Source organism: Leptodactylus fuscus, chromosome 7, assembly GCF_031893055.1.
Source record: "Leptodactylus fuscus isolate aLepFus1 chromosome 7, aLepFus1.hap2, whole genome shotgun sequence".
Taxonomy (NCBI): Eukaryota; Metazoa; Chordata; class Amphibia; order Anura; family Leptodactylidae; genus Leptodactylus; species Leptodactylus fuscus.
In genome coordinates this window covers 80,743,767-80,757,004 of record NC_134271.1, presented here as the reverse complement: position 1 = coordinate 80,757,004, position 13,238 = coordinate 80,743,767, and the positions used below count along the sequence as shown (strand labels likewise).

General features: G+C 45.6%; 1 protein-coding gene across 3 annotated transcripts in view; it reads left to right on the top strand.

The window, feature by feature from the left end:
• The window catches only part of STON2 (stonin 2), a 69,402-nt gene extending 56,164 nt beyond the window's left edge, over positions 1-13,238 (top strand). For all 3 annotated transcript variants that reach the window (XM_075282360.1, XM_075282359.1, XM_075282361.1), the window contains one exon: positions 10,588-13,238. In XM_075282360.1, the coding sequence (XP_075138461.1) occupies positions 10,588-10,671 (84 nt within the window). In that variant the 3' untranslated portion in view covers positions 10,672-13,238. The remainder of the gene's footprint in view (positions 1-10,587) is intronic.

Here is a 13,238-nt window from a genome sequence, read left to right as displayed (position 1 = left end):
GCCCAGTTTGGGCAAATTCATGGTGGAGGGAGCCTCTAAAAACCCCAGTTTGGACCAATTCATGGTGGAGGGAGCCTCTAAAAACCCCAATTTGGACCAATTCATGGTGGAGGGAGCCTCTAAAAACCCCAGTTTGGACCAATTCATGGTGGAGGGAGCCTCTAAAAACCCCAGTTTGGACCAATTCATGCTGGAGGGAGCCTCTAAACAGCCCAGTTTGGGCAAATTCATGGTGGAGGGAGCCTCTAAAAACCCCAGTTTGGACCAATTCATGGTGGAGGGAGCCTCTAAAAACCCCAGTTTGGACCAATTCATGGTGGAGGGAGCCTCTAAAAACCCCAGTTTGGACCAATTCGTGGTGGAGGGAGCCTCTAAAAACCCCAGTTTGGACCAATTCATGGTGGAGGGAGCTTCTAAACAGCCCAGTTTGGACCAATTCATGGTGGAGGGAGCCTCTAAAAACCCCAATTTGGACCAATTCATGGTGGAGGGAGCCTCTAACCAGCCCAGTTTGGACCAATTCATGGTGGAGGGAGCCTCTAACCAGCCCAGTTTGGACCAATTCATGGTGGAGGGAGCCTCTAACCAGCCCAGTTTGGACCAATTCATGGTGGAGGGAGCCTCTAAAAACCCCAATTTGGACCAATTCATGGTGGAGGGAGCCTCTAACCAGCCCAGTTTGGGCAAATTCATGGTGGAGGGAGCCTCTAACCAGCAGAGTTGTGGGAAAGCAGGGTGGAGGGAGCCTCTAACCAGCAGAGTTGGTGGAAATCAGGGTGGAGGGAGCCTCTAACCAGCAGAGTTGGGGGAAATCATGTTGGAGGGAGCCTAGTATTAGCAGAATTGTGCAACGCTTATGGTGGATGAGTATGAGGATGCGGAGGAATTGGAGAGGTTGAGTACAGACATGGAGTTTCATGTTGGGGTGCTTTACACAGGTGGGCACAAAAATGAAGGCTCTATCCAGTGGTGGTTCATTTTTATCAAAGTGAGCCGGTCGGCACTCTCAGCTGACAGACGGGTGCGCTTGTCAGTGATGATGCCACCGGCTGCACTGAACACCCTCTCAGATAGGACGCTGGCGGCAGGACAGGACAGCACCTCCAAGGCATATAGGGCAAGTTCAAGCCACAGGTCCAACTTCGACACCCAATACGTGTAGGGCGCAGAGGGGTCGGAGAGGACAGGGCTGTGGTCGGAAAGGTATTCCCGCAACATGCGCCTATACTTCTCACGCCTGGTGACACTAGGACCCTCTGTGGCGGCACTTTGGCGAGGGGGTGCCATCAAGGTGTCCCAGACCTTAGACAGTGTGCCCCTCGTTTGTGTGGACCGGTGAGAACTTGGTCGCCTACTGGAGGAACTGTCCTCCCTGCCGCCAACGTCACATGCTGGAAACATCTCCATCATATTCTGCACCAATTGCCTGTGGCAAGCATTGATGCGATTGGCCCTCCCCTCTACCGGAATAAAAGACGAGATGTTGTTTTTATACCGGGGGTCAAGGATAGCAAAGATCCAGTACTGGTTGTCCTCCATGATTTTGACAATACGCTTGTCGGTTGTAAAGCACCCCAACATGAACTCAGCCATGTCTGCCACAGTGTTAGTTGGCATGACTCCTCTGGCCCCACCGGAAAGTTCAATCTCCATTTCCTCCTCATCCTCCATGTCTACCCATCCGCGCTGCAACAATGGGACGATTCGAAGTTGCCCGGAAGCCTCCTGTATCACCATCACATCATCGGACAACTCTTCTTCCTCCTCCTCCTCCTCCTCCTCCTCCATTAAACGCGATGAAGCGGACAGATGTGTGGACCTACTCTCCAGCTGTGACGGATCGGATGCTATCCCTGACTCCTCTGTGTGATCTGAGTTATCCCTGATGTCAATCAGGGATTCTCTCAGAACACACAAGAGCGGGATTGTAAGGCTCACCATCGCATCCTCAGAGCTCACCCTCCTTGTGGACTCCTCAAACACCCGTAGGATGTCACAAAGGTCTCTCATCCATGGCCACTCATGAATGAGAAACTGAGGCAGCTGACTTTGTGGCACCCTAGGGTTTTGTAGCTGGTATTCCATCAAAGGTCTCTGCTGCTCAACCACTCTATTCAACATCTGAAACGTTGAGTTCCAGCGTGTGGGGACGTCGCACAAAAGCCGGTGTTGTGGCACATGCAGGCGTTGCTGGAGAGATTTTAAGCTAGCAGCGGCTACTGTCGACTTGCGAAAGTGGGCGCACATGCGCCGCACTTTCACCAGTAGCTCTGGAACATTGGGGTAGCTCTTTAGGAAACGTTGCACCACTAGGTTGAAGACATGGGCCAGGCATGGAACATGTTGGAGTCCGGCAAGCTCCAGAGCTGCTACCAGGTTCCGGCCGTTATCACAAACGACCATGCCTGGGCCCAGGTGCAGCGGCTCAAACCATATTGCCGTCTCATCGAGGAGGGCATCCCTCACCTCGGAGGCAGTGTGCTGTCTGTCCCCCAAGCTGATCAGCTTCAGCACAGCCTGCTGACGTCTACCAACGCCAGTGCTGCAACGTTTCCAACTCGTAGCTGGGGTCAATCTAACAGCGGAGGAGGAGGCGGTGGTGGAGGAGGAGGCGGTGGCGGAGGAGGAGGCGGTAGAGGAGGAGGAGGAGGGGGGTGTTCTTCTCGTGTCCCTGCCAGGAATGTTAGGCGGGGAGACGAGGTACACCGGGCCAGTTTGGGAAGCAGTCCCAGCCTCAACTACATTCACCCAGTGTGCCGTCAGTGAAATGTAGCGTCCCTGTCCGCATGCACTTGTCCACGCGTCGGTGGTCAAGTGGACCTTTGTGCAAAGCGCGGAACTAAGGGCCCGCCTGATGTTGAGTGACACGTGCTGGTGCAAGGCGGGGACGGCACACCGGGAGAAGTAGTGACGGCTAGGGACGGCATAGCGAGGTGCCGCAGTTGCCATCAGGTCCAGGAAGGCGGGAGTTTCAACAAGCCGGAACGCCAACATCTCCTGGGCCAGCAGTTTAGCGATGTTGGCGTTCAAGGCTTGCGCATGTGGGTGGTTAGCAGTGTATTTCTGCCGCCGCTCCAATGTCTGAGAGATGGTGGGTTGTTGTAAAGAAGCGCCTGATGGTGCCTTTGATGGTGCAGGAGAAGGAGATAAGACAGGAACAGGGGAGGATGAGGGAGAAGTCAACAAAGTGGCGGAGGCAGATGAAGTGGTGTCCTGGCTCGTCCTCTGGAGTGCATCGCCAGCACAGTCAGCAGTGGCAGTGGCAGAGGCAGTGGCAGAGGCAGTGGCAGTGGCGTGAACGGCAGGCGGCCTTTGTCCTGCCGTTGCTGCCTGCCACTGATTCCAGTGCTTGGATTCCAAATGACGGCGCATTGAAGTGGTGGACAGGTTGCTCTTCTCAGAGCCCCTAATCAATTTCGAGAGGCAAATTGTGCAGACAACACTATATCTGTCCTCGGCGCATTCCTTGAAAAAACTCCACACCTTCGAGAAACGTGCCCTCGAGGTGGGAGTTTTTCGGGGCTGGGTACGAACTGGAACATCTTGGGAGATTCCGGGTGTGGCCTGGCTTCGCCTAAGCTGCTGACCTCTGCCTCTGCCTCTAGCTACCCTTTTTGGTGCTGCACTTGCCTCAACATCCACACTACTTTCCCCGCTTGACATCCCCCCTGTCCAGGTCGGGTCAGTGTCCTCATCATCCACCACTTCCTCTTCCAACTCCTGTCTCATCTCCTCCTCCCGCACAATGCGCCGGTCAACTGGATGCCCTGACGGCAACTGCGTCACATCATCGTCGATGAGGGTGGGTTGCTGGTCATCCACCACCAAATCGAACGGAGATGGAGGAGACTCTAGTGTTTGAGCATCTGGACACAGATGCTCCTCTGTTAGGTTCGTGGAATCGTGACGTGGAGAGGCAGGTTGAGGGACAATGAAAGGAGCGGAGAACAGCTCTGGGGAGCAGGAACAGTTGGGGTTATTGTTCTGTGAAGCTTGGGAATTTTGGGAGGAAGGAGGACAAGACTGTTGGGTAATAGGAGGAGAGGAGGCAGAGTCTGACTGGCTGCTGGACAATGTGCTGTAAGCGTTCTCTGACAGCCATTGCAAGACCTGTTCCTGGTTCTCGGGCCTACTAAGGTTTGTACCCTGCAGTTTAGTTAATGTGGCAAGCAACCCTGGCACTGTGGAGTGGCGCAATGCTTGCTGCCCCACAGGAGTAGGCACGGGACGCCCTGTGGTTTCACTGCTACCTTGCTCCCCAGAACCATTCCCCCGACCTCGCCCACGGCCTCGTCCACGTCCCTTTCCGGGAGCCTTGCGCATTTTGAATTCCCAGTTAGAAATTGGCACTATATACCAGTAGCAAAAATTGTGGGTGCACGTAACCCCAATATATTCTTTAAATTCCCAGTCAGACAATGGCACTATATACCAGTAGCAAGAAATGAGGGTATTTATAACCCCAATATATTCTTTGAATTACCAGTCAGAAACTGGCACTATATGGCAGTAGCAAGAAATGAGGGTATTTATAACCCCAATATATTCTTTGAATTCCCAGTCAGAAACTGGCACTGTATACCAGTAGTAAAAATTGTGGGTGCACGTAACCCCAATATATTCTTTGAATTCCCAGTCAGAAACTGGCACTGTATACCAGTAGTAAAAATTGTGGGTGCACGTAACCCCAATATATTCTTTGAATTCCCAGTCAGACAATGGCACTATATACCAGTAGCAAGAAATGAGGGTATTTATAACCCCAATATATTCTTTGAATTCCCAGTCAGAAACTGGCACTGTATACCAGTAGTAAAAATTGTGGGTGCACGTAACCCCAATATATTCTTTGAATTCCCAGTCAGAAACTGGCACTGTATACCAGTAGTAAAAATTGTGGGTGCACGTAACCCCAATATATTCTTTGAATTACCAGTCAGAAACTGGCACTGTATACCAGTAGTAAAAATTGTGGGTGCACGTAACCCCAATATATGCTTTGAATTCCCAGTCAGAAACTGGCACTGTATACCAGTAGTAAAAATTGTGGGTGCACGTAACCCCAATATATTCTTTGAATTACCAGTCAGAAACTGGCACTGTATACCAGTAGTAAAAATTGTGGGTGCACGTAACCCCAATATATTCTTTGAATTCCCAGTCAGAAACTGGCACTGTATACCAGTAGTAAAAATTGTGGGTGCACGTAACCCCAATATATTCTTTGAATTCGCAGTCAGACAATGGCACTATATACCAGTAGCAAGAAATGAGGGTATTTATAACCCCAATATATTCTTTGAATTCCCAGTCAGACAATGGCACTGTATACCAGTAGTAAAAATTGTGGGTGCACGTAACCCCAATATATTCTTTGAATTCCCAGTCAGAAACTGGCACTGTATACCAGTAGTAAAAATAGTGGGTGCACGTAACCCCAATATATTCTTTGAATTACCAGTCAGAAACTGGCACTGTATACCAGTAGTAAAAATTGTGGGTGCACGTAACCCCAATATATTCTTTGAATTCCCAGTCAGAAACTGGCACTGTATACCAGTAGTAAAAATTGTGGGTGCACGTAACCCCAATATATTCTTTGAATTACCAGTCAGAAACTGGCACTGTATACCAGTAGTAAAAATTGTGGGTGCACGTAACCCCAATATATTCTTTGAATTCCCAGTCAGAAACTGGCACTGTATACCAGTAGTAAAAATTGTGGGTGCACGTAACCCCAATATATTCTTTGAATTCGCAGTCAGACAATGGCACTATATACCAGTAGCAAGAAATGAGGGTATTTATAACCCCAATATATTCTTTGAATTCCCAGTCAGACAGTGGCACTGTATACCAGTAGTAAAAATTGTGGGTGCACGTAACCCCAATATATTCTTTGAATTACCAGTCAGAAACTGGCACTGTTTACCAGTAGTAAAAATTGTGGGTGCACGTAACCCCAATATATTCTTTGAATTCCCAGTCAGAAACTGGCACTGTATACCAGTAGTAAAAATTGTGGGTGCACGTAACCCCAATATATTCTTTGAATTCCCAGTCAGAAACTGGCACTATATGGCAGTAGCAAGAAATGAGGGTATTTATAACCCCAATATATTCTTTGAATTCCCAGTCAGAAACTGGCACTGTATACCAGTAGTAAAAATTGTGGGTGCACGTAACCCCAATATATTCTTTGAATTCCCAGTCAGAAACTGGCACTGTATACCAGTAGTAAAAATTGTGGGTGCACGTAACCCCAATATATTCTTTGAATTCCCAGTCAGAAACTGGCACTGTATACCAGTAGTAAAAATTGTGGGTGCACGTAACCCCAATATATTCTTTGAATTACCAGTCAGAAACTGGCACTATATGGCAGTAGCAAGAAATGAGGGTATTTGTAACCCCAATATATTCTTTGAATTCCCAGTCAGAAACTGGCACTGTATACCAGTAGTAAAAATTGTGGGTGCACGTAACCCCAATATATTCTTTGAATTCCCAGTCAGACAATGGCACTATATACCAGTAGCAAGAAATGAGGGTATTTATAACCCCAGTATATTCTTTGAATTCCCAGTCAGACAATGGCACTGTATACCAGTAGTAAAAATTGTGGGTGCACGTAACCCCAATATATTCTTTGAATTCCCAGTCAGAAACTGGCACTATATGGCAGTAGCAAGAAATGAGGGTATTTATAACCCCAATATATTCTTTGAATTCCCAGTCAGACAATGGCACTGTATACCAGTAGTAAAAATTGTGGGTGCACGTAACCCCAATATATTCTTTGAATTACCAGTCAGAAACTGGCACTGTATACCAGTAGTAAAAATTGTGGGTGCACGTAACCCCAATATATTCTTTGAATTCCCAGTCAGAAACTGGCACTGTATACCAGTAGTAAAAATTGTGGGTGCACGTAACCCCAATATATTCTTTGAATTCCCAGTCAGAAACTGGCACTGTATACCAGTAGTAAAAATTGTGGGTGCACGTAACCCCAATATATTCTTTGAATTCCCAGTCAGAAACTGGCACTATATGGCAGTAGCAAGAAATGAGGGTATTTATAACCCCAATATATTCTTTGAATTCCCAGTCAGACAATGGCACTGTATACCAGTAGTAAAAATTGTGGGTGCACGTAACCCCAATATATTCTTTGAATTACCAGTCAGAAACTGGCACTGTATACCAGTAGTAAAAATTGTGGGTGCACGTAACCCCAATATATTCTTTGAATTCCCAGTCAGAAACTGGCACTATATGGCAGTAGCAAGAAATGAGGGTATTTATAACCCCAATATATTCTTTGAATTCCCAGTCAGAAACTGGCACTGTATACCAGTAGTAAAAATTGTGGGTGCACGTAACCCCAATATATTCTTTGAATTCCCAGTCAGAAACTGGCACTGTATACCAGTAGTAAAAATTGTGGGTGCACGTAACCCCAATATATTCTTTGAATTCCCAGTCAGACAATGGCACTATATACCAGTAGCAAGAAATGAGGGTATTTATAACCCCAATATATTCTTTGAATTCCCAGTCAGAAACTGGCACTGTATACCAGTAGTAAAAATTGTGGGTGCACGTAACCCCAATATATTCTTTGAATTCCCAGTCAGAAACTGGCACTGTATACCAGTAGTAAAAATTGTGGGTGCACGTAACCCCAATATATTCTTTGAATTCCCAGTCAGAAACTGGCACTGTATACCAGTAGTAAAAATTGTGGGTGCACGTAACCCCAATATATTCTTTGAATTACCAGTCAGAAACTGGCACTGTATACCAGTAGTAAAAATTGTGGGTGCACGTAACCCCAATATATTCTTTGAATTCCCAGTCAGAAACTGGCACTGTATACCAGTAGTAAAAATTGTGGGTGCACGTAACCCCAATATATTCTTTGAATTCGCAGTCAGACAATGGCACTATATACCAGTAGCAAGAAATGAGGGTATTTATAACCCCAATATATTCTTTGAATTCCCAGTCAGACAATGGCACTGTATACCAGTAGTAAAAATTGTGGGTGCACGTAACCCCAATATATTCTTTGAATTCCCAGTCAGAAACTGGCACTATATGGCAGTAGGAAGAAATGAGGGTATTTATAACCCCAATATATTCTTTGAATTCCCAGTCAGACAATGGCACTGTATACCAGTAGTAAAAATTGTGGGTGCACGTAACCCCAATATATTCTTTGAATTACCAGTCAGAAACTGGCACTGTTTACCAGTAGTAAAAATTGTGGGTGCACGTAACCCCAATATATTCTTTGAATTCCCAGTCAGAAACTGGCACTGTATACCAGTAGTAAAAATTGTGGGTGCACGTAACCCCAATATATTCTTTGAATTACCAGTCAGAAACTGGCACTATATGGCAGTAGCAAGAAATGAGGGTATTTATAACCCCAATATATTCTTTGAATTCCCAGTCAGAAACTGGCACTGTATACCAGTAGTAAAAATTGTGGGTGCACGTAACCCCAATATATTCTTTGAATTCCCAGTCAGACAATGGCACTATATACCAGTAGCAAGAAATGAGGGTATTTATAACCCCAATATATTCTTTGAATTCCCAGTCAGAAACTGGCACTGTATACCAGTAGTAAAAATTGTGGGTGCACGTAACCCCAATATATTCTTTGAATTCCCAGTCAGACAATGGCACTATATGGCAGTAGCAAAAATAGTGGGTGTATATAGCCCCAATTCTATTGCTAGGGGACTTGCAGGGTATTTCTGGGGTGAAGGTGGGGGGGCACACCGTTGGAACGGGTATCGGGGGTATATATCGGGTATACGGGAATACACTGACAGTGTATTCCATTCAGGATCCTGGGAAAGCTGGGTTGCGGCGATTGAGCCCGTCAGTGCCACGTTACACTGACAAGCTTCTCCCTGGAATTTAGCTCTTACAAGAGCTGTTGTGGTTGTCTTCTCCTTCCTATCCTAGCCTGTCCCTGCCTACCCAGAATCTAAGCCCTAACTAGCTGGTGAATTGCAAGCTCAGAATGACGCGAACCTGGGCGGCGCTGTTCTTTTAAATTAGAGGTCACATGTTTTCGGCAGCCAATGGGTTTTGCCTACTTTTCTCAACGTCACCGGTGTCGTAGTTCCTGTCCCACCTACCCTGCGCTGTTATTGGAGCAAAAAAGGCGCCAGGGAAGGTGGGAGGGGAATCGAGTAATGGCGCACTTTACCACGCGGTGTTCGATTCGATTCGAACATGCCGAACAGCCTAATATCCGATCGAACATGAGTTCGATAGAACACTGTTCGCTCATCTCTAATGAATAACTCCAGTTAATAAATAAAAGTGCCCCCTCCTAACGACCCCTTAAATACCCACAACTCGCCTTAAAAAAAAAAAAAGTTATACTCACCTACCTAGGAGTGCTTGATGCAGCCGGCGTATTCTCTTCATTAGCCAGGATCACAGCGCGCAGGACGTCTGCATCTCAGCGTAGGAGGCGCATGAGGTCATCGCGCCTCCCACACAGAGAAGCAGACGTGTTGTCTGTCTTCTCTGTGTCTACAGCAACAGAGAGTTAGTTTTAAATAGATCGGTGTCTTGCAGATGCCGATCTATTTAACAGCGCAGCCACTATCAGGAGGATAATGCCACCTGAGGCCGTCGCCTCATTAGAGGTGCAGGCCTGGATGGAGTTTGTGGCGAGGTCCCCATCATGTAGACACCAAGAATGACATCCCAATCCCCTTTGAAAAATGAGTTCAGTGTCTGGACCTTTCCCCTGCTCCCAACTAGAGATGAGCGAACACTGTTCGGATCAGCCGATCCGAACAGCACGCTCCCATAGAAATGAATGGAAGCACCTGTGACGCTGACTTTGCCGGCGGCCGGCCGGCGTCACAGGTGCTTCCATTCATTTCTATGGGAGCGTGATGTTCGGATCGGCTGATCTGAACAGTGTTCGCTCATCTCTACTCCCAACACTATCGAGTTTGAACTTGAAGCGTTCAGTTCCGCCTTGCGCATCCAAGGTTTTAATGGTGCAAGATTATCAGAAAACCATATTCCCTTTGAAGTTTGGCTTAAAGACATGGAATCTGGCTTCTGCATACTATGCAGGCATACAATACACATAGTCCCTGGGGTCTTCTTTTGTGCTAATGGAAACACAGGTATGCTAATGGAACTAGGGACAGGACAACAAAGGGCTTTGATTACAGACCAGAAATAGCAAATTCCTGCAGCTAAAAGGGTTAATATGAACAAGGTGTAATGCATAAAAGAAAAATACAGGACTGGAAATATACAACTGATTTTCACTTCATCACAGTGGGCTTATGCTTTATGCACAAGACCAAGTGTGCAATCTGATTGTGTTCTGTTTTTGTAACAGAAGGCCCTTGGGTGACAATCTGATCTCTTCCAAGTGTCATCCATTTTACATTGATTTCAGTGGGTGATTCTGATGCTTGAAAATGTATCTGAATAGAACATACTTGACTACGAAACATCAGAAGACATTGGATTGGACACTCAGTCGTATGCATGAAGCCTCATGATAATTATTCTTTTTTATGTGTTCAGGTGGAAATTGAGCAGAAGAAGACTCTGAACCCTGATGCAGAGGAAGAGACTGTAGAGAATCCTGCTGAATGTATTGCCCAGTAAATGTCCAGGGATCTGGAATAAATCAGTTGGCCTTAATGATGGCAGAATACTAAAGTTGACACCAGGTGTCTATGTCCGCTTGTGCCAATGTCCATCCCCCACAGGAGATGATAACGACTTGAGGGATGAACACTTTAGAACGTCACATCTTGTTTGGCTTCTGAGTTCTAGACCGTAGCGCCAAAGTAACTTTGGTAACATTAGAGGTTGTAACTGCACTAGAGGAGAAAATGGTAGAAGACACGTAGAGGACCAAGGAGCAGGGAAGATCCTGAAAACTGCACTATGGGACAGATAATCGCACAATCTGTCTGTAGTCACCATTCTCCACTAAACATTCTGAGACTTGAAGTTATCTTAGGAGAGGAGAATCCAGATAACATTGCACAAAGCCCCATCCTAATGTTATGACATGGACCAGGAGCCAGATGTTTTATTCTCACGAATGGAAAAAGTCAAAAGAACAGTTTGAAACCGGTGAAAAAAGGGGACAGGTGGATGCTGAGAACAAGTGAAATTAAGGACAAGTGAACACAGGAGAAAAGTGAAATTTCAGATGATTCAATTTTTATAGAGGAGTTTGATACTGGGCACCAGGTTTTTCAGTGGTTTATTATCAATGCTGTTCGCATTGGGCATGGGCAGTATTAATGCCACTGTGTTTGTAATCTACTGGGCTAATGCTCTGTAACTTAGTGCAGGTATATCATGCACTGCAAGTCCCTGTACATCCTGTTATATACTCTAGCCACGTCCAGAGCTGCATTCATAATTCAGCTGTATTACTATGCCTTATACTCTACATAGATCTAAATCTATAGTAACAAATTTTTTTGGAAGGCCAAGAAGAACAGTGTGTTTTATGTGTATAGCCAGTTCTGTGTAATTGTCATCTCTGCTTCCACACTGTACTGCTTTCTGTTTACAAGAAACCAGCAGCTCTAGATGTGAATGGAGTGTAAGACAGGATGTACAGAGAGAGTTATATTTTGAAATGTGACCATGACATTAGAAATGTTTCTTCTACATTTTCCTATGTTTTCTGTCTCCAGCGTATTTCACAACTTCCTCTGGAGGTCGTCGTGCACTTTACTCTCCTGTCCATTCTGGTTCCAGCTTTTCTGTGGTTATGTAATTATAAACCTGCACTGATGTTGATGGATGCCAGATCTTCACATTCAGTGTCCACTTTGCCCCATGTCACAGGTCGGTTTGGGCGAATGTCTCTGTGACTTTACATATGTTGCACTATGTAGGGCTGGGGTAATGTTTTCCTACATATGTACATCTTTATCTGCTGGAACAAATTGCATCAGTGGTTAAGAGCCCCTCTCACTGCTTGAGTATGGGGCTGACAAGTGCTAATCGACAATTTATTTCATGTTTGCATCAGCCTTTTACACTCGTTGGTGCAAAGTACATGAGGGAGGAACAATGGCTGTCATTCAGCTATATTGATTATCAGCAACACATCCGTTTACAATTCACATCAATAGTCTTGCATCTTTCAAGGTGATGCCTCTACTAATAAGTGAAAGCCTGGAGGCCCCAGCCAGGAGAGTGGCTATGCAACAGTATGCAGCTATTGGCCTCCGCAAGAAGGTAAGGTTTCAGCTGCACACAGCTGTACAGCTGAAATGTGTGCCATTACTCTGAAATCTTGTTCCCACAGCTGTCAGCGGTGTGTCAAGGGCAGATATACAACTCATTCACTCTTACCCAGGTCATTGTTATTCGCTGTACTGTGATGTCACCTCAGTGCCGTGAATACTAATGAGAAAGTTGTGGGGGAACCCCCTCCCCCCAATGTATTTATAATTTTATTTCATTTTTTTTTAATTAGGTGTGAGCAGGGTCTTGAAAATAGAAGGAGGAAAAAGCTCCCATTGACAACAATAGAGGCAGTGTCTGAAACTGCAGAATGCCTATCACCATTAAAGTGGTTGTCCCATCTCAAAGATCCTATCTATACGGGTAGCTTGTGTAAATTGAAGACTTTTCCTAAATATATTGCTTTAGAAATTTTGCTTTGTTTGCCTGCTATGTGTACTTATTCCTCCCATTGTTTACACAGCCTTACCATAACCACGACCTGTGAGATAGGACAAGTGACGTCACCCACTGCTCTGCTGACAGCAACACAATTAATTCAGTTAATTACAGTTTGCAGTTGTCTGTCTCTCTATGTAAACACACAGATAACACTGAGTCCATTCTCTACAAGCATGTGCATATTATCTGATCTGCATAAGTATTGTGATACCTCATAGTGTCCCATTCAGCAAGAGGATGGAGAGAAGAAATACAGGAAGTGAGAAGAGACAACAGGCAAACTGCTGAAACAGTGAGATGGGAAAACCCCTTTAATTATGTTCCTGTGTTCAAAATCTGCATCACACCTAATGCACAGAAGTAGATTTTAAATAAATGGGGGAGGGGTTTCCTCTGTAATTTCCAAATATATATATATATATATATATATATATATATATATAATATATATATATATATTTCTACAAATGACATTTGGTGATTCCTGTTACCTGTAACAAACTACTGTACACAAT